This window comes from Heliangelus exortis, chromosome 10, assembly GCF_036169615.1.
Source record: "Heliangelus exortis chromosome 10, bHelExo1.hap1, whole genome shotgun sequence".
Classification (NCBI taxonomy): Eukaryota; Metazoa; Chordata; class Aves; order Apodiformes; family Trochilidae; genus Heliangelus; species Heliangelus exortis.
Window position 1 is genome coordinate 14,040,898 of NC_092431.1, and position 26,819 is coordinate 14,067,716.

Sequence of the window (26,819 nt, forward strand, 5' to 3'; positions counted from 1 at the left end):
AGTGATGTAACTGTGCATAATATTCTGTCTTTTGGATGTTGTCTGTACAAAAATAAGTGAAAACCAGGGAGATTATGCTTGTTGTTCCATCTAAGGAAGAAAGGTATTGGTTTTAGTTTGTCATGTGTGTAGTTTTCAAAATAGAGCCTGTTCCAAGCATGGTGGTTCTGCTGTGAAGTAAGCTCCTTACTGACTTAGATTAAGCAATTTTGGAAATGTAACCAAGTTGGAGAAGAACCTATCATACTAAAATAGTAATTTGCCTGTCTATGAGTGCTACAGGCTTCATTTTTTCCCTCTTTGAGCAGGAGAAGATTATTTATTTGGATTTCTAGCAGTCCTGTTTAATCTTGCAGTATGCTGCAAAAGCTTCTGTATTTATTCAGTAAGAAAGTATTTATTCACTCTGAAATACAACTTTCATTTTGACATTGCCAAGCAGGGGCAGAACATGGGGAATGGCAAGGAAAACAAAAATAGTTTTGAAAGTATTTATAGTAAATAATACATATGACAACTCCACTACTGGATATAAAATATAAGCTAGCTAAGCAGGCATTTGTGAAGATGTTGCAGCTTTGTCCTGTGTTATTGGCACCAACTTTAATGTCAAAGAGGTGTCTGAGAGGCTAGTGAACTGTAGACAAAAAAATTCAGCAGTGCTAAATATTGGATTTGAACTGGAAAAATTCATTTACTGGGGTGATTGATATTGCTTTAAAAGTCTGCAGTTTTAGTCTGCTTTTCAGGTTTGTGTTTGAAGTGTTTTGTTTGTTTAGAGGTTTGTTTGGTGTAGGGTGTTGGTTTTCATATCGGTTTTTTCATTTATTTTTCTGTTTAATCTTTTTTTCTCATATATTAACTGCTGTGGGATCTTGTAGCTCTGATGGGGTACTTCTAAATCAGAAGAACTGAATTCTGCCATAGTTCTGTCTAAGTCTTCCTTTGCAAGCCTGGTAGCCCTCTTGGCAGGCTCTGCGAGTAGCAGTCTGTTGAATGTGAGTGGGGAGCTGAAGCTGTTTCCTGTAGGAATATGTTCACAATCAGCTATTTTGTGTTTCCTCTTCAGTCTGGGCAAGGCCACAGAGGAGTATCTCCATGTAAAATGTGGTGAGACTGTTTCCAGAGGCAGGGCTGGGAGCTCAAGGTGAAGTCTTGCTCTGCCTGAAGTCCTCAGGGCACCATGTGGTGTTGGTAGGCTGAGAACTGTAGAGCTGTTTTTATTTGCAATTTGTAACTACCATCCCCAGAAGACTTTCTGTCACCTAGCAGAGAGGGAAGGTGAGGCGACAAGGCAGTGCTTATCCCCTGTTGTTACAACACTTGATTAGTTTCATGACACTTGAAAACCTCTGCTGTTTTTCCCAGTGGTAATGCAAGACCAGGGAGGTGATTGCCCCTTGTATTTGGCACTGGTGAGGCCATATCTCAGATCCTGTGCTCAGTTTTTGGCCCCTCATCACAGGAAGGACATGGAGGTGCTGGAGTGTGTCCGGAGATGGGCAATGAAGCTGGGGAAGGGTCTGGAGCACGAGTCCTGTAAGGAGCAGCTGAAGGAACTTGGAGTTGTTGAGTCTGGAGAAAAGGAGTCTGAGGGGAGACCTTACTGCTCTCTGCAGCTGCCTGAAAGGAGGATGGAGTGGGGGGGTTGGTCTCTTCTCGCAAGTAACAGCCCATAGAACAGGAGGTAATGGCCTGAAGTTGCACCAGGGGAGGCTTAGGTTGGATATTAGGAAAAATTTGTTAACTGAAAGGCTTTCCAGGCAGTGGCACAGGCTGCCCAGGGAAGTGGTTGAGCCACCATCCCTGGAGGGGTTTAAAAGATGTGTACATGTGGTGCCTGGGGACATGGATTAGTGGTGGACTTGGCAGGGTTAGGGTTATGGTTGGTCTCAAATTATCTTTAAAGGGTTTTTCCAGCCTAGATGATTCTGTGGTTCTGTGCTGTGTAGTATTCAGCGCTTGGTTCCAGTGCAGCACAGTGGATGTATCTGAAACAGCCAAGTCTCAGGGTAGGTGAACCTCATCCAAAAAAAAGTCTGTTCCAGAACAGTCCATTCAGTGCCAGTGTCCAGCTTCCCCATGATGTTTATGGAGGGGCATTTGCCCAGGCATGTGTAGGGGTAGTCAAGTTCAGCAGCTTCCTCTTGGGTGCAGCCACACAATGGAATAATGTGCAATAGTTGGAAGAGATCCATTATGATCTGAAAGACAGCAGTGATGTGTATACAAGTATTTCTACTGCTTTTCCATCTCTGGTCTGAATTGCTAATCTTAAGGTCTTGGGCTGTTTTATTTTCCACTTCAGAACACTATAGAAGTGCAACTTGAAACTGGTGGTGATTATTCCCCCTTATTTGCTTCCTATTGCTTCAGAAGTAAGCAAGCAGTTGTGCCCAGGGTTTAATGCTGCTTTTAGTGGTGATACACTGCTATTTCTGTTGTACATTTCCTGGCTAGATGGTAGCAGAGAGATGAAATGTATTACCTCAGCCAAGGCTGTGCTGGTAGGATCATTTTGTTGGTTTTTGTATCCAGGTTGTTAGAAAGAAGGGGAGTTCCATGAGGCAAATCTTACAGGAACTGGGCTTCTACTTACAGCTCTTTCAGATGGCAATTTCCTAAATCTTTTTCTTTTGGGAATGTAAATGACTGTATTACATGGCTGGAGGAAGTTAATAGAAGAAAAATCACTTCAACAAAAAAATATTAAAAAAATCTGGTGTCTTTCTTTAGCTGAGTATCAGAACCATGCTCACAGTCACTATTGTCATTACTGACCATGCTGTTTGGGACAGCATATTGTGTTTAGTGCATGGGCTTTCTGCTTAAATCTAGCACCCTGTTCCAAGTTCACAGGTTTCCTTCCCATCTATCCTTGCTAACCCCCTGGTACTTGGAAAAGCAAAGAGACTAAATTCCTAATAACAATAGCTCATTGCTGACTCCAGTAGTTTAACTTTTGTAGGAAGTTGTTTTTTTTTTCTTGTTTCCTGCTAACTCAAGAGCCACCCTCTGGAGCAGTTTTATTTTCCCCTAGGCCTTTGATGATGTCTTCATGCCAATCAAGTACACATTTACGCTCAGGTCCCCCATTACTTTGCTTTTTAGTTTGCTATTTTGTGTGTGTCCCTCTCACCATGCCTGCAAACCCCTCCCCCCCCCCCGCCTTTTTTTTATTTATTTTATTTTACCATGGAACATAGCAAGCACTTGTTAATTAGAATTTGCTTTAAAAAATACTGTGCTTTTGAGGAATAGCCCTTTTGTGCTTGTTATGTGTGTGGGGTTTTGTTTTGGTTTGGTTTTTTGTGTGTTTTAATTTTGTGTTGGTTTTGGGTTTTTGTTTGTTTTTCTTTTGTTTTTAAGCAGTTGTTACCTATTTTTTGTAGTCCTCAGCAAACTTTTCCTGACAGGGCATAGATTAGTTGTTTTATAAGCATTTGGTGTAATGTTCTGATTCTGAAGAATCTTATCGATTCCTCCATTTGAGATTATTTTACTGAGATGCAAATTTTTTTGCAGTCTCTTCATTCTTCTGGCCTATGTCAAAACCAGAATGGTGTTTCAGTACCTTCCTCCAATGTGTATTTCAGCGGTAGATGTTAATAGCAGAACCGAGGTTTGCAAGGTAATTAGAGTTTGCTTTTCTGTCTTGCCAGTTAGCAAGTGTGAACAGGGATGATTCACACCTGCGAGGGGCCCTTTACAAACTTCCAGGTTAACACTGATCTAGTAAATTCAAGTTTCCAGAGTTAATCTGCTGTGTTTATAATATATGCAGACTGGGAACACTGAAAGCCAGAACTGTTATTATCTTAGTCTTAAACGTGTTAACTTAATGGGCACCATTTTCCCGTAAGAGTGTTACAAAAATACGTATCATTGGAAGCATTTCTCTTATTTTTGTCATTATTTTTTGTGGCTGTGCCCCAGCCAGCTTGCACTTTGCATCTGCCTGTCAGGATTTTTTGCGTTGCCCACATGTTTTTCTCCTCAGGACCCACATTTCTCTGGTAAATAGTGTCCCTTATGTTCCTTGAAGGAGAGGAGGAATTACCTGCCCAGGACTAGCTCAGACCTTGTTGCAAGACCACATAGGAGCAGGTCAGAGGAGTGGAAAAAATGCTGTAGTGGTGTGGTTGCACAAGCAGGAGCAAATAGTTTCTTGGAGCCTGAATGTCTGTGAACAAACCACCTGAACATGCTAACAGAGCTCTTTGCTTTCTAACACAATACCTCTTTAGAGCCATAGCTTTGATCTTTGCTGTAGCCAATGATTAAGGTAAGATTAATTTTTTTAAAATTTTATTTTATTTTTGTGGACCAACCTATCCTCATCTCCTAAAGCAGAAAAGTCGTCTTCTACACATGAAGAATTCTATTTTATCCTCAGTCCTTAAATCACAATATACATTGCCTTGCCCAGATGACTTAAAACTTCTGGCATAAATAATTTTATTTTTTCCAGTCTAAGGAGATGCTACAAAGCAAATAGTTTGAGGTGTATGGAATTTCAGTCTTCCTTCATGAATGGCAAATCCTAACTGGTTTTTGGAGATCAGATCTGTGTTTATATGCAGATGGGTGATTAAAGACTTTTCATTGAAATTCACAGGTGATGAACCCAGGAGTTTGGTTTTGATTTTGGGTAGCCTGTAGCCTCAGGGATGGGCTGTTTCCTTGGCCTTGTTTTGTGAAGAGGTTAGGGACTGTCTGTTCTGCTACAGGTACCTAAAAAATGAGGTTGTCTTCTCCTATTAGTTAGACACTGGTGCAATGTTTTTACATGCTATTTGGCTTCAGAAATGTGACAGTTATTCAGGAAATATCCCTGACCTTTTTCCAAAGCCAGTTTTAAACAAGTGGTGGATATATCTGTTCAAGTACTTAAAAAAACAGAAGTACCTTTTAGTTCTTGAGGAGATGTGTGGTAGTTCAAAACAATGAGAATTTGTCTTTCATTTTAGTTGAAAAAGATGCTGAGGGAAAAACGCAAAGGAGGGAACCTTAAATGAATAATTGTGGTCAGTCTAAATAGCCTATATTTGAGCTTTCTGGCCATTTGCTTTGTGGGCATTTGCAATTCTCCAGTTCCATTACCATTATTACTGAGCTGAATTTAGGAGTCCTTCAGTCTTAAAGGCCTGCTTAAAAGCAGGACTGAGAACTGTGTTTGTGCTGGTGACAGATCCAAATGTGTGCTGAATAAAGAGGCAGGAAGCAATTTTATCAGCATCTAGCCAAAAATCACATTCTAGATTCTGTGTGGACTTACTTTCTCCTGCTAGGAGAAGGCAGCACATGTGCTTGCTTCCTTGTGTGCCCTCTCTTCTTTGCTCTCCTGTAGCTCCTTCCCATTTGATAAAGCTGTGAGTGTTGAGCACCATCACCAGATATCTATGAACAGTGTTTTTAATGACATCCTTCACCTCCATGTGCTACCACACTAAAAAAATTTGAAGTAGACTCTTCAGTTGCAAGGGCATCATGGATGGTGGATCTGCACTTAAGATCTTAAAGCTGTCTGTGCTCCTTGTATACAGAAATAGAAGCAAATTAAATTGATGCAACCTGAACTGTAGAAGAACTACATATTATTTTCAGCTGTGGTAGGACTTAATACTTTGGTTTACTGGCTTTATGATTTGGAGGTGGCCGCAGAAATGTTTGTAGGTTGGGAATATACTGGCAGTACTGGAAGTAATTTTGGGAAAGAAGATTTTGGGGGTACTAAATAAAGAACTAGAAAATGCAACGATAAGGTTGTCTTCTAGACACAACCTATACACTATGAAGTCAGGAGAAAAAAAATAGGCTATATGCAGTAGTCAAAATTACTTGATTTTCTTATTTGAACAAAATGAAGAGCAAAAATTTGGTATAAATGAAGCTGATTTTCAAGCTAAGACTAAATAAGAAATACATGCATTATTATTTTTCAGCAAGACAGCTTTCTTACATCCCTGCAGCACAGGTCAAAAGTATCACTTATTTAATTGTTGTCCTTCTTTTATACTGAGTACAAAACATTAACCTTCAAGAAGGTACAAACCACAGGAAAACTACACTATCAGCACTTGCTATTATGTGTCATTATCATGAATAATTTGTGGGAAATGGACCTTGAAAGAAGACTGATAGTCCATGTTTTATATCTGTGTCCTTCTCACTAACCAGTGAAGTTCTTCATATTTGTTAAGTATTAAGAATTTTTGTTTGTAGTGATGTCAAAGCATTAAGATCAGACTGAGAATAAGAAGAGCATTTGTAATGTTGCAAATAGCAAAGGAATTGTATCTTTAAATATTCATCTGATTTGAGTTCAGAGAACAGGAAAAATATATTCTGAATTAGGATAACAATACTCTCCCTTTTCTGTTTTCCCCCAAAAATAACTGAATTGAATTCTCTGGTGTAGTCACTAGCAGTGACCAGAGAGACTTCTGTAGCTATTTCTTCAGACTGTAGAAACAAAACAATATTTCATTAGCTTGGCCTTTGCATTTACATTGACCTAAAAAGAGGAGGTTAAGCTTACAGATGATAACAGAAGGTTCCTTGAGCTAACTTTTGAAATACTGTAGTGCAAAGGAAAAAAAACCCAAACCCACAAACTCCACAACCTGAAATAATAGTGTGGCCTGGCAAATCCTTGGCTGCACACCTTCCTTAAATATACTTCTGGATACACAAAAGTTGGAGTGGGGTATTGATAGTGTTTTCCTCTTGGGGGGATTTCTCAATGAAATAGTTCCTGTTTTAACCTGATGACTAGCTGTTAAAGCAAGAGGGAAATTTAGTACAGGAATAGGCACTTTTCTTACTGAGTCAGCACCCTGGCTTTGCTCCAGACCCTGTTGTACAGGGACCAGGCAATATTCCCCAGAAACACAGATTCCTTGTTGGTGCTTTACTGTGTGTGTCAGTAGTTGGGTTTTTTGTTTGGTGGTAGGAGAACAAGAGGAAATATCTGTGAGCCTCACTTCCCCTACTGCTGCTGTTTTTGTCTACAAAGAGAATTTATTATTCCTGTTCAGTTTTAAGGACAAATGGATGTGTATCTAGCCCGTAACAGCTCTTTATTGTTTCTTCTGAAGGCCACAGAAAGACCCCTTTTGATAGTGCACATGATCATCTGTGGAAGGTTAGTATTAATTATGTGGGTTGGGAATCTTAAAATCAGGGAAGAAACAAGAGGTGTGTGGAGGAAAATAACAGCTGTGAAATTTACTGATTGTAATGGACTTCTGTGATGCATTGTAGCTGTAAGACTTACCTTAAAGTTTAATTTTCCTGGGGTAATTGGCATGTCCCAATTATAATCTGCACAGAAATAAATTGATTCCTGCTTCACTGCTAAGCTGCTGATGTAATACCAGTAAAGTGCCTGGAGAAACACTTGTGACTGTAATTACAAAACAGATAATTACATAGCTGCTTATTTAAATAATACCCTTTTGGAACTAGATGCACAGCTTGGACCTATAGGAGCTATTGTGAAAATAAGTGTGTCTCATGGATCTTCTGTTTACTCTTTTTTTTTTTTTTTCCACTAATGTTTTGATAGCTCTAGTACTATTACATTATCATATTCTAACTTGTATTAATGTTTATGTGTGCATGTCAGGTTTTTCTTAGTGTGTCTGTCTTTGAGGTTTGTAAGTTATTGCTATTCTCTATAATTTATAATCAGTTGTCCAACAGCTTCCACTAACAGTAGAAAACACTTTAAAACATTAAAGAGTAGAAATTAGCTCTTGCATTAACTGCAGTGAAACTTCATGAGAATCTCGTGGGTTCATCTTGTAGGATTACCATATAAAATTAAAAGAAAGGTGAGGAACTTGAGGATTGGTTTTATATCAGAGCTGCACAAATGAGTCATCTCCATGGATGCTTATGTGAAAATGTGTGGCCACCTGACAGCCAGTGGGAGAAAATGAAGGGGTTGTTGAAGAATGTGCATGCTGTGTGCTACACGTCTTTTCACATGGAGACTTTTTGCCTTCTGCCACATCTCTTTGTCAGGTTTCTTATTTTGGTTTTGGTCTGTACAGAGCATGGTGCTATGCAGCTGACATGAACTCACCTTTTTAGGTGACAGAAGATGAGTGCAATGGGTTTAACTGCTTCAACCCTCCTGATAAACCGTGTGTCTGTAACTGTGAGGCTGTGTTATATCTGCTTTGCTAATTAACTGTTTCAAAGTAACTTCTAAAATCTTTGCTTAAAGAAGACTTGACACCTGGACTGAGCCAACTCAAAATTTCCATAGAAAGGAATGTGCCTTCTTGGCTGGGGCAGATAACTCATCAGGGCCATAAAGTGGAGAACATGAGGCTGCACCAGGCTGTAAATAGAATTGTAGAATCACAGAGTTTTCAGGCTTGGAAGAGACCTTTAAGATCATCTAGCTTCAACGTCTCTGCCATGGATACCTCCCACCAGATCAGGTGCTCAGAGCCCTGTCCAGCCTGGCCTTAAAAACTTCCAGGCACAGGGCTTCCACCACCTCTCTGGGCAACCTGTGCCAGTGTCTCACCACCCTCATGGTGAAGAACTTCTTCCTAACATCCAATCTAAATCTCCCCTCCTCCCCTCCATTCCCCCATGTCCTATCACTACCTGACATCCTAAAAAGTCCCTCAGCAGCTTTCTTGTAGGTCCCTTCAGATACTGGAAGGCTCCAGTAAGGTCTCTTGGAGCCTTCTGGTCTCTAGGCTGAATAACCCCAACTCCCTCAGTCTGTCTTCACAGGAGAGGTGCTGCAGCCCTGATCATCCTCGTGGTCCTTCTCTGGACACACTCCAGCACATCTTTGTCCCTTCTGTAAAAGGGCTCCAGAACTGGAGTACTCCAGGTGGGGTCTCAGGAGAGCAGAGTAGAGGGGGAGAATCACCTCCCTTGACGTGCTGGGTACATACAGGAAGAGGAAACACGAGAAACCACTCTTCTGAGAACCAGCTTCTGTCCTTGCCTCTTCCACAAAACTCCTTCTTGGAATTTTTGGAGTTGCTCCCTAATTGCATCCTTTATGTACTAAGCATCTACCTTAAGATGACAAGCTGACAGGGAAGAGAGCTGGCATCAGGGTATGACACAACCAAGCAGAAAGATTTGAGCATAACAAGATACCACCTAGGATTAGCTTCTCTCCAGTGTTTCTTTAATTACTATATCCAGATTATTAGACATCAGCAATATTAGTGTAAGATACATGTCTGTTTGTTGTGTGGACACTGCCCGTACTCTGAGGCAGATTTGATCAAACAAGTTGATTTGATAGCTGTGAGACATTCTGCTCTGGCAGTGATGGACGGGAGAGAAGAACCCCTGAGGAAATGCCTCCCTGGGTGTGCTCGGAGTCCAGGCTGCAGTAACCCAGGTGCAGCATCCCACCTGGAGGGATGAAATAACAATTACAGGAGAGGGGTTTCCTAATTCGGGTGTTTGCTTCTCGAAGTTCTTTTCCTGTAAGCTTTTGCAGTGCAGGGTGGTTGACTGTCATGTGCTCTCAGCAAGCAATTATGAAGAAGTGACTTTGGCTGTTACTGAAAATACTGGAGTCCTTTCATTTTTGGCATTAAGGAGGCACTGCCAGGCTTCAATTCTGAATTCGAGTCATGTGTGGTGGCCACAGCTGACAGTGAAGAAAGTGCAGATGCTTTCACTTAGTAGAATAGGAAGGCCCTTTGTTGTAGGTTTTTCCATTTGTTTGTAGTAGACAGTTTAAGTGTGCTGCCTTCTCTTTTGCAGGCTTAAGCCTAAACAAAGAAAACAGCAGTCAAAATATTTATACAGTGTATAGTAGCAACATACTGCTGTCCTTTCATTCATTGAACATGTGTCATGCTCTGGTGTAGTGTTTCTAATGTATCATTCCTCCAGAGGTGGGGTATTTAATTTATTTGAGATGAGCTCCAAGATCTCAATGTTTTCTTATGATAGGTTGTACTGACAGTCACAATAAGGAAACTTTTGCCTGCTGTAAAAAACAAATAATGTGTCTTGCAGGTCAAAAGATTAGATCCTCAATGCTGTAGCTTCGAGAGCCCACAGCTGTCTTCTTTGTATTTCCATAGATAATCTATGCTATGGTGATACAAAAAAAACCAAAACAAAAAACCTCCACAAACAAACAACAAAAAACCAAAAATAAAAAAAAAACCCACTATATTTGGACTGGCAGAAACAAATTACTTCAGATTTCATGTATAGTACATGTTTGGTTTTCATGTTACATATTTCAAGTACATTTTTAGTCTTCTCTGACTAAGAAAATTGTCAGGTCTAGAACTGTGTGGTTGTCAGTGCAAATTCTTGTTCTAGGTGTGTGTGCTTAGGCTGAACGAAGCAATGGAATTTAAAAGAATATCTACAGATTTTGCTGCTTGAGCAGGGATGTTTTGGTTCACTGAGCTCAGATGTGGTATTCTGGTTTGTGTTGGTTAGTTTACATGGTATTAGATCCAGAGACAAGTTTCCAAACAGAAGTGTTTTGGAAAAAGTGTGTGTTTCTCTGGAGGAAACACCTCCAGGAACAGTGCTGTTTCAGCTTTACCTGTGTGATTTGAAATCTGTTACCTGTGTTACTTCTCAGGGAAAACTCTGAAACAAGACAACCAGTTCTGTCTTGTTTTTCTTAGACATGAAAAGCCAGTGCAAACTTCCAGCATGAGCTGACAGTTGTTAGTACATCAGCTTAGCTTTTTTGATGATGACTCATTTCATAAATTGATTTTTTTCATTGTACCAAAACATTTATTAGCATCGGTTCCTAATTTTACATCACCTGTAAGTAAGATGCTATTTTATGAACATGTTCCAGGAGGGTATTTTGTTGTTAGAGAGAGAATGTTTCTTTTTATTATGCTGGTTATCTTCAGTTTTTAAAGCATAGTCCTTGTTTGTAGCTGATGTTATATTCCTGGCTTTAGCACTCAACTGCTGTCTTCCCTCATAACATTAATATCTGAGTTTGAGTTATTCAGTAAAGGGTACTTTCCCTCCATCACTCTAATCTCAAGACCTTTGGAGCCATCACTTTTCCTTGTAATAATTGACCTTTCATTTTAACCTCTCCTTCTGAGAATTTAAGTAACTCAGTTCTTTAAGTTTCTTGCTGCGAAGCATTTTCTGCCCTTGAATAATGTCACTTTTAAGCAGTGAGAGGTTGACATTACAATTCTGTGGGGTCCTTCATTGTTGGTCTTAACTTTCTGTATGGATCTGAAACCGTTTCCCTCTTACTCCTTCCATTACTTGAATGTACTTCTAAGAATATTCCCTTTTTCCACAGTGTCCAATTGGGTCCAGTCCCTCTCTTGAGGGATTTATCTGCTCTGATCTTCTCAACCCTTGTGCAAGGTCCTGTTTGATAGACTTCATTCTCATGTTCAGAAGATTTGGTCCATGTTCCTTTGAAGGTGTCCATGAGATGTTTTAAAACAGGGGCACTGATGGCATGATAAAAGTAGGACCTGGGCAAAATCAAGCAGGACTTCAGAGCCCTGGAGGCACAAATGAAGAGGACAGGGGCCCAAATGGTCTTTTACTTTTTTTTTTTTGCCAGAGGTAGGGGTGCAGGCAGAGGTTGACACAAGTGCATCTCCACACTTGACTTAATGGCTGGTGTCATCACCAGGACTTTAGATTCTGTGGATATGGGACATTCTTTCACAGACACAGCTTACTGGGGAGAGATGGGATCAACCTCCCTTGAGGAGGAAAGAGACTCTCTAGGGGCAGATTGGCTGACGTTGTGAATCACACTTCCAACTAATGAGCTTGTGGGATGGGCTCCAAAGCCAGGACACTCGTGTGCTCATCAGCAGCAGGGTGGATGAGTGCACTGCAAGAGTAGTGATGAACCTGCCTCAACCCCTGCAAAAAAAGGTTCCACCAAAAAGATGAGGGAGTTGACACTCAAATGCTTCTACACCAATGCAGGGTTACAGGGAGTAAGCAGGAGGGGCTGTAGAGCTGTCATCTGGCCAGTGTCTCTGAAGCTTCATGGGATGAATTGTGTGACCAGAGCACTGCAATTGAGGGCTAGAAACTGTTCAGTAGGGACAGGCAAGGAAAGAAAGGTGGGATTGTTTCCTTTTTTGTTGTTCTGGAAAAACAGCAATGCACAGGTTGAGAGTACATGGGTGAAAGTCAGAGACAAAACCACCAAAGGAAACGTAGTGGATGGTATTCACTACAGGCTGAGGATATTGGTGAAACATTCTGTAGCCAGCTAAAGGAAGCGTCACACTAGCAGGCCTTGAGTCTGCTAGATGACATCAGCCACACTGACATCTGCTGGAAAAGATGATCTTTAAAGGTCCTTTCCAACCCAAACCATTCTGTGACTCTAAAATGAGTTTCTTGTACTTCAGGAGGGAGAAGACAGAGGTGTTCTTCTGCAGACCTGACAGCTGAGGTGTGAGATGAACAAAGGCTCTGTCGGGTAGCATTTTCTATTTGCTACAGGGGAGTCAGAAGAAATTTTAAGCTTGCCTCTGTGTGATAAATGCAATGTCTTGGAGAATTTGAAGGTCTTGCTTGATTAGATTTTAAAGTACTTAACTGGTACTGATTTTATTCTAGGATTATTGTGAGAATATTTTGCTATATGTAGATAACACTGCTGTAAATGCTTTGGAACAGGCACCAAAGAATCATAAAAACAATCCAATAAAAATTTCTAAAGCATTTTGCAGTGTCTGAAGCCTAGTCTGTCATGCTTTGTGATGAAGAGTGTTGGATGTTTTCCTGTTTCAAGCTGTTGGCTTGCAGTTCTCCAGGCCTGTACTAATCGATGCCTGGCGTATGAAATGAGCAAATGCTCTTCTCTGCAGTGTGGAACGTATCGTGAGAGAGAGTGCTCTGTATTTATAGGCTTTGATTGAATAATGCCTCAGTCTGTGGTGCTCAGTAAGGTTGTTTTCCTTTCTGAACAGGATACCAGGGAGCTTCCAGAAGTCAGTCAAGATGAATATGGTGAAGAGGATCATGGGCCGGCCCCGGCAGGAGGAGTGCAGTCCCCAGGATAACGCGCTGGGCTTGATGCATCTGCGTCGCCTCTTCACAGAGCTCTGCCATCCTCCACGGCACATGACTCAGAAAGAACAAGAAGAAAAACTTTACATGATGTTGCCAGTGTTTAACAGGGTAAGATAGAGAATCTGCAAGAAGCATTTTCTTTATTTGAATTGACTGTTCAGAGTTTGTATTCCCAAGACTTCTGGTTCTAGTGCAACAGAAGTTTTTCTTCCACTGATATCCCTTCCATTTTCCCCTTCTCCTCATACAGTGTTGTGTTAGTTGACAAACCTGCCAGTGGAGATTTCATTCCGTTACTGCTTTTTTTGAAGTGCAATCCACAGTTCCATCACAGAATTGTCGTGGTTGGAAAGGACCTCTGAGCATATACAACAAGCAAAAAACCAAACCCCCTACAATCTGGGCCACTGGAGCATGCCCTGAAGTGCCTCATCTACACAGTTTTTGACTACCTCCAGGGATGGTGACTCCACCACCTCCCTGGGGAGGCTGTACCAGTGCCTTACCCCTCTTTTAGTAAAGAAATCCTTTCTAGTATCTCATCTAAACTTCCCCTGCTGCAATTTCAGGCCATTTCCTCTGCATTATTGACTGAAGAAAAGAGGCCAACACCCACCTCCCTACGACCTCCTTCCAGGTAGTTAGAGAGGGCAATGAGGTCTCCCCTCAGCCTCCTCTTCCCCAAATTGACCGTGCCCAGTTTCCTCAGCTGCTCCATGCAGACTGTTACAGAGCTTTTCTTCAGAGCTTGCTGGTATTACAGTCATCTGATTTCCAACCTACACTTAGTCGTAGCAAGTTAAATACTCACCCACTTGTTTTTGTGATAGCATTGCCCTTGAGTCTAACTCTTCTCTGTTCTTCACATTTATTGTACTGATGCATATTTAGAGATACCAATTGTAATATCTCCTGTCAGACTTGGTATTGCTAAGCTACCCAAACTGAAAAATTGTAATCTCCCCTTATGATAAATTCTCTATTCTAATTGGCCCTGTAGCCCTTTTCATATGTGTTGAGTCTGAATCCCTCTTAGACAAGGGGGATTTTGATCAAGCAATGTGTAGGTAAGATGTGGCAGCCACTTGGAGAGTGCCATTCATATTTCACTATTCCCATGTTCTCAGGCACTGAGATTGTATTTGGACCCAGGACTGTGATGACTGTCTCTGGAATAAAGAGGAACTAAAACCTCCTGCTGTCCTATATTGCTCAGTGACTGTGCCACTTGTTTGTGAATAATAGCTTTGATAGTAGTTTTAGGGTCTTGAAAGAGCAGTAGGTACAGATGTTGCTTTCCTGTTTTCGTGTTTTGTTTTTTCCTGCTGTGGCCCGAACTCCTGTCTCTGACCCTCTTCTGAGGTGAAGGATTTGTGCTTATTTATGCTACCATGGAGAACTGGAATAATCTGAAAACTAAAATGCAAAAACTTGATGGGAAAATAAACTTAGATTTCTCTTTTTTTGATGGATGTTTTGTTGAAAGCATGGCTTATGATGATCTTAGGCATTGTACTGTTTCCATGCTGTGTAGAACAATTAATCCCACTCAAGGCATAGTATTAATAGGATTTTCAGTCTATGAGGTAGCATGCTTTAGTGGATAGATCCCCTAGATGTCATTCCATTGCCCTAGGTCTTATTCCTAGTTCTACTGGTAACCTGTGGTGTGAGTCTGTGAGAAGTAAGCAGTTTGTCTGCTTCCTCTTTAATTTATCTGCTTGGATTGCATGCCCTTTAGTTATGGACTTTATTAATTCACTCTTTTACAAATTAGCACAATAGAATCTTAAACTTGGCTTAAGCCCATGAATGTTAGCTTGGTGCAGTTCTGCTTGGAATCTCCCTCTGGTGGTTACAGGTTGCTAATGCTTCTGAAAAATTCTTTCCTAGCCCTTGCAAGTAGCATTGTATCTATGGAGATTGCAATTACAGCTGGGTTTGAGAAAAACGAGTGCAGCAATGTGTGCCCCATGGCTGGGCCACAGCCTTTCCTTTAAAAACTTTAATTAGACTTCGGAGACAAAAAAAGAACATTTAAGTTTTAAATTATCTGTTGGTTTTTTCCCCTTTTCTCTCCCACTTTTTCTTCCTTGCTACGTTTTTGTTTTTTATTTCTCCTTTACTGCTTTCTGGCTTTGTCCATTTGTTGTCTCTTACTGTCCTTTATTCAGCTCGTGTATTGAAGCATTCTGAAAAAACACTCAGTAGCTCCAGGTTTTCTTCTTACTCTGTTGTAATTAGCTCTTGCTTAACTAGTCTCAGGTACTATTTTGATTTTATGAAAAGATGGTTTCTGTGATTTCTGTCTGTGTTAATATATCTTGGCTATTCTTTTCTCATGGATTCCAGCTTTTTTCCTTGCTTATAATAGGTTTTTCCTCCCCCAACCCCCCCTTGTCTGTTTTCTTTACAGAATCCATCTTATTTTGTGGGTGGGGTCTTTTTCCTTCTCTAAATTTTAGACACTCTTTTGTTCCCTTCTTACTGAGGTGAACTTGATACTCAAGACACAACACCTTCTGTGCTTGCCAGGTGTTTTGGTTTTGGATCCTACCTGTCTCTTCCTCTTCCCTCTTGTTTCCTTGTTTGTTTTTAACATCACCTTTGGCAGTCTGTAATGCTTGACAAGCTCTTGGAGTTGTCCTTGACACAATTACTGCCACTTCAGTTTCCAACTTTATGTAAAATCTGAATTGTAGTCTGACAGCTGAGGAAAGCATGTATTGTCTACTTTCTTTAGTTCCTTTTTCACAGCCCTTGTAACACTTACCAGTTGTCTCCGAACTGTTAGTGTAGCACAAACAAAACTGGTTTCTCTTGGTCAGGTTTCATCAGTCCCTATTAGAGGGTTGGTTTTTTCCTTGCATTTTGTGTACATGCATTCTGTCTTTCTATGTTGGAGAGGATGAGCAGTTGTGATGTCATCTCTTTTTATGTACTTGCACAATTTACTTTTTTAGGTTCCTGATTAACACCACCTTCTTCTTTTCAGGCTTATGTATAGAGTATGCTGTGGCTTCCTTTGCTTATCTAGTTTTCTGTCTTGTGGAGTGTCAGCTGTCTTCAGTACAGCTTTTTTTTGGATCAATCCTGCTAGTTTAGTAACTGTGAGTTGGAGTAAGACAAACTCAAACTGATTGGAATAAAAAATAGAGCAGGAGAAATATGTCATTTTCTGAGGAGTCCCATATGGGATTTTCAGTGGGAGAGATGGTAAATCTTGGTGCACTGACAATTCTGAGATTAATTTCCTCTGAGACCTCCTTTTGCTGACTGGAAACACTAAAACATTACCAAAAGTTCCTTTTCAATTTTTTTTCTTTTTTCTCAAACCTAGTCCTTAGCTGCAAATGTATTAAGGCATCAGTGAATAACTTGATTCAAATTCAGACTGAATCCCTCAGTTACTTTGTCTAGTTATCTGTATTCTGTTGAAGAGGCTTAACTTCAACACTTTTTTCTTGAGAAGTACATGAAGTTTTGTGTGAAATGCAGTTCCACATTCTTCCTGATATCTTGTGGCTTATTAACCAGTAAATCTAGAGGAGCTGAAGCATTCTTAACTTTGGTTTATAGGTGCAGCATGGATCAAATGTTCTGTAGTTTAAACCATCTTGCTAGTTCCTGTAACAAATGGGTTTACAGACCATTTGTTTCTTCATTTTTCAGGGAGGCTTATGAAATGATGAATCACATAGACACTGAATTGGCATTTCATTACTAATTAACAGAAGATTTGCCCTCTGGAAGAATACTCAAAAAGCTCCTTTCAGAGTTCAGTGTGTTCACAGAAGCATTGCTTTACAGACACAGTAGTAAGGCTTTGCAGTATATAAAAAAAGTGTGTGGAATGATGAAGAGTGTTTTTGAGTAAGGGATACATTGTTTACATTTTCTTGAAAGAGCCATGCTTTTCTTTATGAACAAGGTGATTTACTGGTAAAATGTAATATTCTTGGGTTTTACTACCACCTTTAGTCAAAAAGTATATCAATATCCAATGCAGATGCTTGTTCTGCATAGTGCATACTTGGTTATGGGGCAAATAATTCAACACCAGTTCATGTCAGTCAGCCTTTTCCTGTAACTTTGAGCTCTCTGCATTTCCTGGGGTCTGCTGAAAACCCTAGGCAAGCTCAGGACACCTAACAGGGCCATTAGGTTTTCCTCTTTTCGTGGTCTGGTTGAATGAGCTTTAAACAGTCAATGATGAGAAGCTACTCTGCCAGTTTGTTTTCTAGTCTAGATAATCTTGCTTAGGTTATAGCAGTGAACACACAAGCCTTGAGGATCTCTTCACTTCTTGTGGCAGTTTGAGGTTCTTGGTGGAACTGGGACCCAATGCAGTCAACTGCAAAAGGAGTCCTTGTGAAAGGTTTTGGGAAGTTTGGATTGTCTGTACTAGGAATGTTATAAATCCTGTAACCCAGGTGAGGGGTCTGCTGGAAAAGGTTCTCTGCCTGTAATGTCTGGGCTCCTGATTGCTTTCTTTATTGGTAGTGGTGGTTGAAATGTCCTGTATGAGAAGTAGAATTGTTTTGGTTGGAAAAGACCTGTAAGATCATCAAGTCCCACCCTTAGCCCAGCACGGCCAAGTCCACCACTAATCCATCTCCTTAAGCACCACATGTATACATCTTTTAAATACTTCTAGGGCTAGTGACTTAACCAGTTCCCTGGGCAGCCTGTTCTACTGCCTGACAATCCTTTCAGTAAAGAATGTTTTTTTCTGCTATCCAATTTAGATCTCCCCTGGTGCAACTTGAGGCCATTTCCTCTGGTTCTGTGGGCTGTTACTTGGGAGAAGAGACCGACCCCCACCTCGCTCCGTCCTCCTTTCAGACACTTGTGATAAGGTCTCCCTTGAGCCTTCCTTTCTCCAGACTAAACAACCCCAAGTTTCTTCAACTGCTCCTTGTAAAACTTGTGCTCTAGGCCTTGGTAGCCTTTCTTTGGATATGCTCCAGCTCTTCCACGTCCTTCTTGTGAAGAGGGGCCCAAAACTGAGCACAGGATCTGAGATACGGCCTCACCAGTGCCAAGTACAAGGGGCAATCACTTCCTAGTGCTGCTGTCCATGCCATTTCTGATACATGCCAGGATACTGTTGTCTTTCTTGGCCACCTGGCACACATCTGGTGCTGTGTGTCTAAGTGGTGTAGCAGGACACTGACTGTTTCTCCTTGAATCATGGGGCTTCATTCTTCTCCCCATCCCTCTCTTCCAGCTCAGTGGGCTGAGTACCCAGAGAATGACTGATCTTACTGCTAAAGACTGAGGCAAGTAAGGCACGAAATACTTCAGCTTTTTCCCTGAGCATCCAATCAAGGATTGGGGTTCTCTTTAGCCCTCCTTTTACTGTGAATGTTATTATAGAAACATTTTTAAATTTTCTTCAGTAGCCAGATTACACTGTAGTTGGGCTTTGATGCTTCTAAATTTCTCCCTACATAACTTGATGACATCTCTGTAATCCCCCTGAGTTGCTTGCTGCTTTTTCAAAAGCCATAAAGTCACTTTTTTCCCCCCGAGTTCCAGCCAAAGCTGTCTGTTCAGCCAGTCCAATCTTCTTCCCCACCAGCCCATCTGCAGCACACAGGGACGTCCTGCTCCTGTGCCTTTAAGATTTCCTTCCTAAAGAGTTGTCCAGCCTTCCTGGACTCCTATACCCTTCAGGACTTCTTCCCAAGAGACTCTGTCAACCAGATGCTTAAAGTTTTGGTAAAAAAAAAATACTACTAATTGTGAGGAAAATGAGTGTTCAATTTTAATATTGTATTTCTAGTTCCATTTCATCATGACTTTGCAATGCGAGTAGACAGGAAAAATATTTTTGGCTGTTCTGTAATGTGCCAGAGCAACTGATACTAGGGGATGTAAGAAGTTAAATTTAAGCAAAGGTTATTCTGTCTTTTGCCTTAGAAGTTTTCTTCAGTATCTTTGGGGCTCCAAGGTAAGTCAGTACCACAATTATCCTGGATCTCTATTGGCTGTAATATTGTGGATCTCTCAGGATGTCCCCAGAATTAAGAGTGGCCTCAGCCAAGTAGGTCAGTGGCTCAGCAGTAGGTAGGGAAAGGAGATGTGGGTGAAGCAGCTGTTGAGTCCAGATCAGTTGTACTGCTGCTGCAGATCACATGCTCCTTCTGCAAGGCAAGTACAGCATGTTGAGCTAAAGTTTTGTTAGAAGAATCCTGGGATCTCTTAGGCTTCCTGGGTCACTGGTAGCACTCCTGCAGATTATGTTAATAGAATCTTAGATTATGTTGAGTTGGAAGAGATCCATAAGGATCATCAAGTCCAACTCCTGTCCCTGTATAGAGCACCCTCAGGACCACACCACGTGCCCGAGAGCATCATCCAAACCCTTCTTAAACTCAGGCAGGTTGGTGCTGTGACCACTTCCCTGGGGAGCATTGCTCAGCTGCCCTCTGGGTGAAAAACCTTTTCCTGATCCCTAACCTAAACCTTCCCTAATTCCCTTGAAATAGCCACAAGGGAGGAAAATGTAAATAAGCAGAGAAAAAGTGAGACTATTCAGGTGTTTAACAGCCTATTCTGTTTTTTCAGCACAGGCATGGGTGATGATACTAGAATCTGTATTGCATGCTTTGTCTGATAATGAATATTGTGATTTGCATTGACCATTCTAGTAGAAGGATTGTATCAGATGCATGGATGAAGATTCTGGTTTGTGTGCAGTCTTGAATGAAAAGTGAATTATCTGGGCAACCAGCTAATCCATTTTGAGTTAATGTCCATGTTCCATACCTTACTGCAGTACTGCAGAGTTAACACATTTTCCCTGCTCAAAGTGATTCAATAAATGATTTAATACCCAAATAAATGTTTAATCATGAAGAATAAAAAAAATTCCCTAGTAATTCCCTATTGTTGTGATATTCAGGAGGATCTCAAGAGAAGAGAGTGAGGCCTTGAGATGCCAGCAAAGTAGGAGGCTTCTTGGTATTAGTTTATCAAGGGAAGACTTAACAGGACAGTTTTACTTTCTGATCCCTTCTAGAAGATTTTTACACACATTTTTCTGTACATGCAGTTCACTCCTGTGGGATGTTTAGGTCTAGCAGGTAGTAAAGGAGCTGCTTTTAAAAACAGAACTCCTGCTGAAGATTTTGCTCTGGTATCTAGTCTTGAGCCCATGACTTGAAATCTCAGTCTTTTGGGGCTCTGTGGCAATTTCATTGTGCAAGAAAATTCATTAGTCTGTTTTTCCTCTTCATTCATCAGATCTTACATCTTTGAATGATGACTTAATTCCAACTATGAGTATGTCTTAGAGCATGCACTGTGAAAACCACTATGGATGAATGCTGCAGCAGGAAAACAAAAACTTGTATCTGCTGTAACAATACTCATTTAAAAAGGAAGATGGTAGTTTGTAGTGATCCTTGTAAACTTACTTTTTGATGCATCCGTTTTTCTCTTGTTTTAGGTGTTTGGAAATGCTCCTCCAAGTACAATGACAGAAAAATTTTCTGACCTCCTGCAGTTTACTACTCAAGTGTCACGATTGATGGTGACCGAAATTCGACGGAGAGCATCAAATAAGTCCACAGGTATTGCATGGGGCACAGGTTTGGGCTTTGTGAGATGTGCATCAGGAATTTCAGATTTATGAGCTCCAAAGCAACTGTGCAGGCTCAGAAATTCCCTGTCTTTGGGCTGAGAGATAAGAGGAGACTAGAATTTTCCTCCCTGGATTATAGAGGAAGCTGAGTTTGACAAACTTGACAACACATGAGAGAGGAGTGAGCTAAGCTGTATTACCTACTAGTTGAAGGAGACCAAGAACATGCATGCTGACAGCTGTTATATCTTACCAGAGGTGCCTGGTGGTGGTGTGTTTCATCCCTCAGCTATGTTAACGTTCCAAAACCATACATTTTTAAATTAGCTGTTGGCCAGGAAGCTAAAAAGATGTGAAATTACAGTGAGTCCCACTAGGACCAAGGCTACAAACCTTAGAGAAATGTTAGTTATTCCCTCTTTGGCTGTTTACTAAATGCCAGGGTGAGATTTGGGTCTGAAACCTAAATATGAAAGAATCTGACATGAGGACAATGTGCCAAGAAGGCATGTTTCATTAGCTCTCTGTTTTGATTTCCTCTTGCAAAGAGGAACACTTACACAAGATGTCAAGTTTTTGTCTACTAGCTAATTTTTAGATCTGTGGTGGCATCTCAGTTTATATTTGGTAGTAAATAAGGAAATAGCAGGCTGGAAAAGACTGTGCAAATTATTAAACATGAAGTTGGGAGGCGCAAACTGTGCCAATTACAGTTTTATTCCATTTTAAGTAGAGTTACTAAGAGTGAAACATTCCAGATGGCTAAACATATATCCTAGGCAAAATCTGTTTTCTATGGGTAAACAGTCACAAAATGTCTTTTCTTTGGGTATTTGGGGGAAATGAATGCCCAACAGCCATGCTGGCAGAATGGTGGTGTTTGTTTGACCTTTTTTTTTTTTTTCCTGAGGAACATCTGTTATGCCTGCTAGCCAGATGGATTCTACTAAGAATGATTTGGTTTGTGTGTTTGTTACTTAAGCCATACTTCTGCTTGTTGATCCAAGATAATCTATTAGTCATCCTTGAAACCTCCCAAGAGGTAGATTTGTAGATTTATTTTGTTTTACTATTCTAATATTTTTTGGTTGTAGTTGCTTTTCAGGGGTTTATTGGTTTCAGCCCCTCATACAAGATTAACCACAGTGACTTTAAAGATAGTTAGGTACTCTTCTAAGCTTTAATGTAATGAGTACCCGTGTTTTTGTTAAAATAGAAAGCAGTCCTTTTTCCTCAGTGATGAAGATTTGGTAATACTTCAGCCAGTAGACCCTTTTCAGACCCCACATAAGAAGGCCTGAGAGGTCTGATTTCTGCAGTTCCAGAAATCTTGAACAGGGATTTGCAATTTGTTCTCCTAAACTAACCAGTGAACAAGCTCTTAAAACTTGCAGACTTCTGTGTTAAACTGCCCAGAGGCAGATACACATTTCCAGCAACACTGGAAAAAAAAATAATTTATCAGCTTTTTAGAATATGCTTTATGTTAAAAGCATAATATGGCATCTGTGGATTGTGAAGGCTCTTGCATATTTTTTTACTTCCATGCTTTTTTGTGTACCGAACAAAACATTACAGCATGTTGCAATAGCTGTTATCAGGCAATTGTGAAAACCTTCAACTATATATGCAGGAAATGTCTCTGGTTATATCCAAGTGCAAATTCCTGATGGTGAGAAGTGGTCAGTTTAAGCAAACAAAATTGCTGAGCTTGCTCTAGAGGCAAGGTATGCAGAAAAACATTATCAAAATCAACCTTAGAACCTTAGATAGCTGATGAAGGGGAAGAAATTTTAGAAGAACTTGCTTTCTACCCATAACAAGATAATTGGGGGGGGGGGGGGCAGTGTTTTACAGCTGGGAATGTGGTATGAGTGGATCTCACCTCTTGGCATGTTGGGGTGTTTTTTTGTTTGTTTTTTGTTCTTGTTTTGGCTTTGGTTTTTTGTGCTGTTTTTTTTTTTTAAATTCCATCCATGCTGCACAGGGCATTTTCTTTCATCAGGCCTTTGAGTATTTGTGTGAATAACTATGTGAGTAATGCCTGCCATCATGGTGGAGGCACATCTCAGTTATTCTTGGCAGCCTGTAGTAGTTTTGTTTCATGATTCAGTGCTAACTGTGCCAGCACTCCATCTTGTCTAGGAACATTGCCACTGTAGTTACATGTTCAACTACAATTTCAGCTCTCTTGTTTCTCTAGTATGGGTGTCACCTTGGAGTGAGAAAAATGAAGCAGTTAAAATGGACTTAAAAAGACTTAAACATGCAAGACAATTTATGTACAGCAGGGATGATTTGCAGGCAACAGCAGTAACCAGATATATGAGAGTCAGTGCAGAGTTTGCCTTGGCCTGAGTTTTCTGGTCATTTTAGGAAGATGGGGGGGGAGGTGGTTATGGTTGAGAGAGTACTGTGTACTTGAGATTTCTAGCTGTAGATTTTCTATAAATAAATCCAATTTCATGTCTGAATTGGTCAAAAAGCTTTGGTAGTACTGTGCTAGAATACATGTTCAAACATCTGTTTCTAGCACAGTCTCAGTACAGAAATGAACCTTTTGGGATTAATTATGGCTGGCTGAGGACTGGAAAACACTTCTTAAAAAAAGGTACAGGGACAGCTGGAATCTTGGTAGAATAAATGTAGCTACTAGTGGCTATTTTGACCACTGGATCTGGAGGGGAAGCAACACTTATTTAATGGATTTTTCAAAAGACATCCCCTGGATGCAATTGGTTCCTCTGTGATTTTGCAAATATTTCAGCAGCATGTTCCAGAGTGTTTGTCACATCATCAGAATGTAGACCCAGTGCAGAGTTAAGCATCCAGCAGGGAAGGTTAGTTCAGGCAGTCCCTCTGGTACAGGGGGACTTGGGTGGCATTTGGAGGTGTCTGTCTGGGCTGATGCATGGTGGAATGTGGTCCCCCAGGTCCCCTGTAGCTGGTGTGCAGGTACACAGGAGTGCTTCTCCCTCCATGCCACAGCTGCTGTGAGCTGAATAGCTTGGGACTTTTTGATTTAGCATTTCTCTGGGTCCCTGTACCTTGTACATGAGAAATCCCAAATATTAAATAGTTTCATGTTGCACTTGCATCTTACTTAAAGGTAAGTGCATACAGCTGTCCACCCCAGAGAAAACTGTGAGCTTGTGTTTAACTGAGCAGTGGGTTCCCAGCTGCAGAATCACAGAATGTCAGGGGTTGGAAGAGACCTCTGAAGATCATTGGGTGCAACCCCTGTGCCAGAACAGGACCAGAACTAGAGCAGTCACTAACAAACAGAAAGCAAGAGGCAGGGCAAGTACAGTGTATACTTTTCTCTTCCATCCTTAACAGCTTCCCACATTTCAGCAGTTACAGGTGTGCAGACCTGTGATTTGGTACCTCGTAGTGGTTATTCCATCTTTACTAAAATTGGTTTCTAACTCGGTCCTAAGTTGTCTGTTTCTGTAATACACCAGATAACACACTGACAGTTCCCATTATTTAGTTAATTGGGATATATAAACACTTGACATCACAGGGAGGTTCAGAATGTTTTCCTGTCCATCCTCTGTCCAGTGGGCAGTCCTGCAACCTGGAAGGTCCTTCCCCAGTCAGAATGTGAATAAGTGGAGACAATTGGTGAAATTCTGTGTAGAAGGGTAGAAAATTGAAGAATGAGAAAGCAAAATGGTTCTGCACAGGGCTGGAACATTTTAACCTCCTTTCAATGTGAATTTCAAATGTTTGGTTTTGGTTTGCTGAGGTTTAGATTTTTAGTTGTGTGGGGTTTTTTGTTGGGTTTTGGTTTTCTGTTGCTTTTGTTCTTTGTTTTTTTGTGGTGTTTCTTTTCTAATGATTTCCTATATGCTACTCTGTACATCACTCTTTTATGCACTTTAAAAACTCAATTGAGTTGTGCCTTGCTTTGTTTATTTCTGTCAATATTTCATTCTGTATCTGCAACATTCTTTGTATGTACTATTTAAAGCTAAATTTCTTTTTATCATGCCTCTAGACTATTCAGATAATCTGTCCTACCTCCAGAAACAATATTTTCAGTGATTATTTACACCCTCTGAATGTTGTGGTGGTTTGTTTTGGGGGCATTTTTTTTCCTTTCCCCCTTACTTCCTCCTAATTTCATTGTTTACTCAAATTGTTTCACCAGTGAAAATTCTTGTAACCTCTTAGGCATTTCTCTAACAGATTTGCTGAAAGACTCTCATTATCTCATCTTCAGATCACTTGGGGAGACCAGACTGATAAATTCATCATCATAATGTTTAACCACTGCAGAAAATCACACCAGTGGTTTGTGTTTGGCCTCTTGACAATGCCTGCTGTTATTCTTTTTAAAATTTCACTGATCTGCAAGCTCTGCTTGGTTTTGTTAATTTTTATTGCAGTTTACATCAGTCAGTTCTGGTTGACAACTGCTCTATCTTGTTAGTTTTGGTTAACCTTCAACTTATTTTTGGTGCTCTTTTATCAGATCTTATGCAAGGCGAGTGTAGTGCAATACAGTGCCTTTCCAAGAGATCCTAGAAAGCCTCCTCTTTTATCAGCTGGGTTAGTGAGGTTAAATGCTGGCACAGTTGAGGTGTTTGTCTGTGGATGAGCAGCTCCCTGCTTCTGCACACTCTAAGGATGTCAGCCACTTCATATCTGGGGCTGCACTACACTCCTCTGATGACTGAAGGGAGGCTTTTTGCTATTTATTTGGGTTGCTACTTCTCTCTTATTGTCTAAGTTAGAACAATTCTTACTCTTTAACTCCAGGTATCTGATTGTGTTTCCAGGCATTCTTTGTGAGTAGTAGAGACTTCTTGAAGGCATGGTTAGAGAAGGGATCCCTGACTTGAGCTTACTCCTCACCACCCCACTGACACACCTACCCCTTCCTCCCACTCCCTCCCTGGCCCCTTTGGCACGTGTACAGGTATTTTTTCACTAGTATTCCACTCTAGGGTAAGAATAAGCTATACAAAAGTCTGATGGCAGTGTTAGCTTGCACAGTTGTCAATTTATATGTCTACATATTGTTATAGAATTTTTTCTCTTTTCCCATTTTTTACTGGTTAACATATCCAACCCCTAGATTCTGTAGTTCCTCTGCAGGAATTGAAGGGCTAAGGACATCTGGGTGCAGCATGTAGAGGATGTTCTGTTTAAAAAGATGACTTGAGCACTTGGAAACTGGGGAAAGGATATAAGAAATAAATTAAGACTAGCGCTGATGGTAGAAATTAATCTTAAATGATGGTGCTATCAAATCTGCTCAGGGCAGATGACAAGAGAACTTCCTGCACTTAAAATGCTGCCTTTTTTTTAGGTAGTGTTTAATTAAGAATGACAGTTTTGAAACTGCTATTTATAGTGTTCAACTGCTATGCCATTTAGGATGCCAGCAGCATAACAACTTGTTCAGAAGCATATACTTGACCCCTGAATCTCTTTTTAAAAGATGACTAAAAGAGCTTGTGATTCACAAGTGGCTTTGAGAGGCTCCCAAAGGAGTCTGTGCACACCTGGGTTGGTACCAGTTGTATCTGCTTACTGATTGCCCAGCTCTGTCTGTGATAGGTGAAAAGAGAATGCTAAATCTCATAGAATTAGCCTGATGCTGGGCTGGTGGGGTGCTGTTATTGTAGAAGTAGTGTGTGCTTGACATGCTTGACACTCAGTCTTTAGGAAAGTGGTTTTTACCAGGAATTCTGGCATTTTGGGTGTGCTTCTAGTGCCTTTGTCTGTGACATGGCTTGCTGTGCTGTTAGCCTGCTTATACACCCAGCCACACAGATTGTTTTGCACTGATGATTTTGGAAAATAAAGGTCAGGTATTTCAGGTCAGCATGCTGGCAAGTTGCTGCATGTCTGCATTTGTGTGAATTTTAAAAATTGCCATACCTTCTACCATGGTACTTCAGGCTTTGTCTCAATCAGTTTAATGCAGAGATTTGGCAAGTGCCTCTCCTTGCTTCAGCACCAGAATTGGAAAAGGCAGTGGTTTATACAAAAACCACTTGTGGAAATAAGACTGCAGAAAAAAACCACAGGAAAATAGCTTGTTGCTATTTTTACCTTAAATCTATCTCTCTGTTTTCTAGGATTATGACTATAGAAGGGTTTCTGAGCTCTAGGGAAAAATACATCCTCTTTGCACTGGAAGGGAATGAAACTGCCCTCA

The 26,819-nt window shown here is 40.7% G+C and overlaps 1 protein-coding gene across 7 annotated transcripts in view; it reads left to right on the plus strand.

Moving 5' to 3' along the window:
• The window catches only part of WDFY3 (WD repeat and FYVE domain containing 3), a 160,785-nt gene that overhangs the window by 33,252 nt on the left and 100,714 nt on the right, over positions 1 to 26,819 (plus strand). For all 7 annotated transcript variants that reach the window (XM_071753664.1, XM_071753665.1, XM_071753660.1 and 4 more), the window contains 2 exons: positions 12,951 to 13,161; positions 20,510 to 20,633. In XM_071753664.1, coding sequence (XP_071609765.1) covers positions 12,982 to 13,161; positions 20,510 to 20,633 — 304 coding nt within the window. In that variant the 5' untranslated portion in view covers positions 12,951 to 12,981. Of the gene's footprint in view, positions 1 to 12,950; positions 13,162 to 20,509; positions 20,634 to 26,819 lie in introns of those variants that run through there.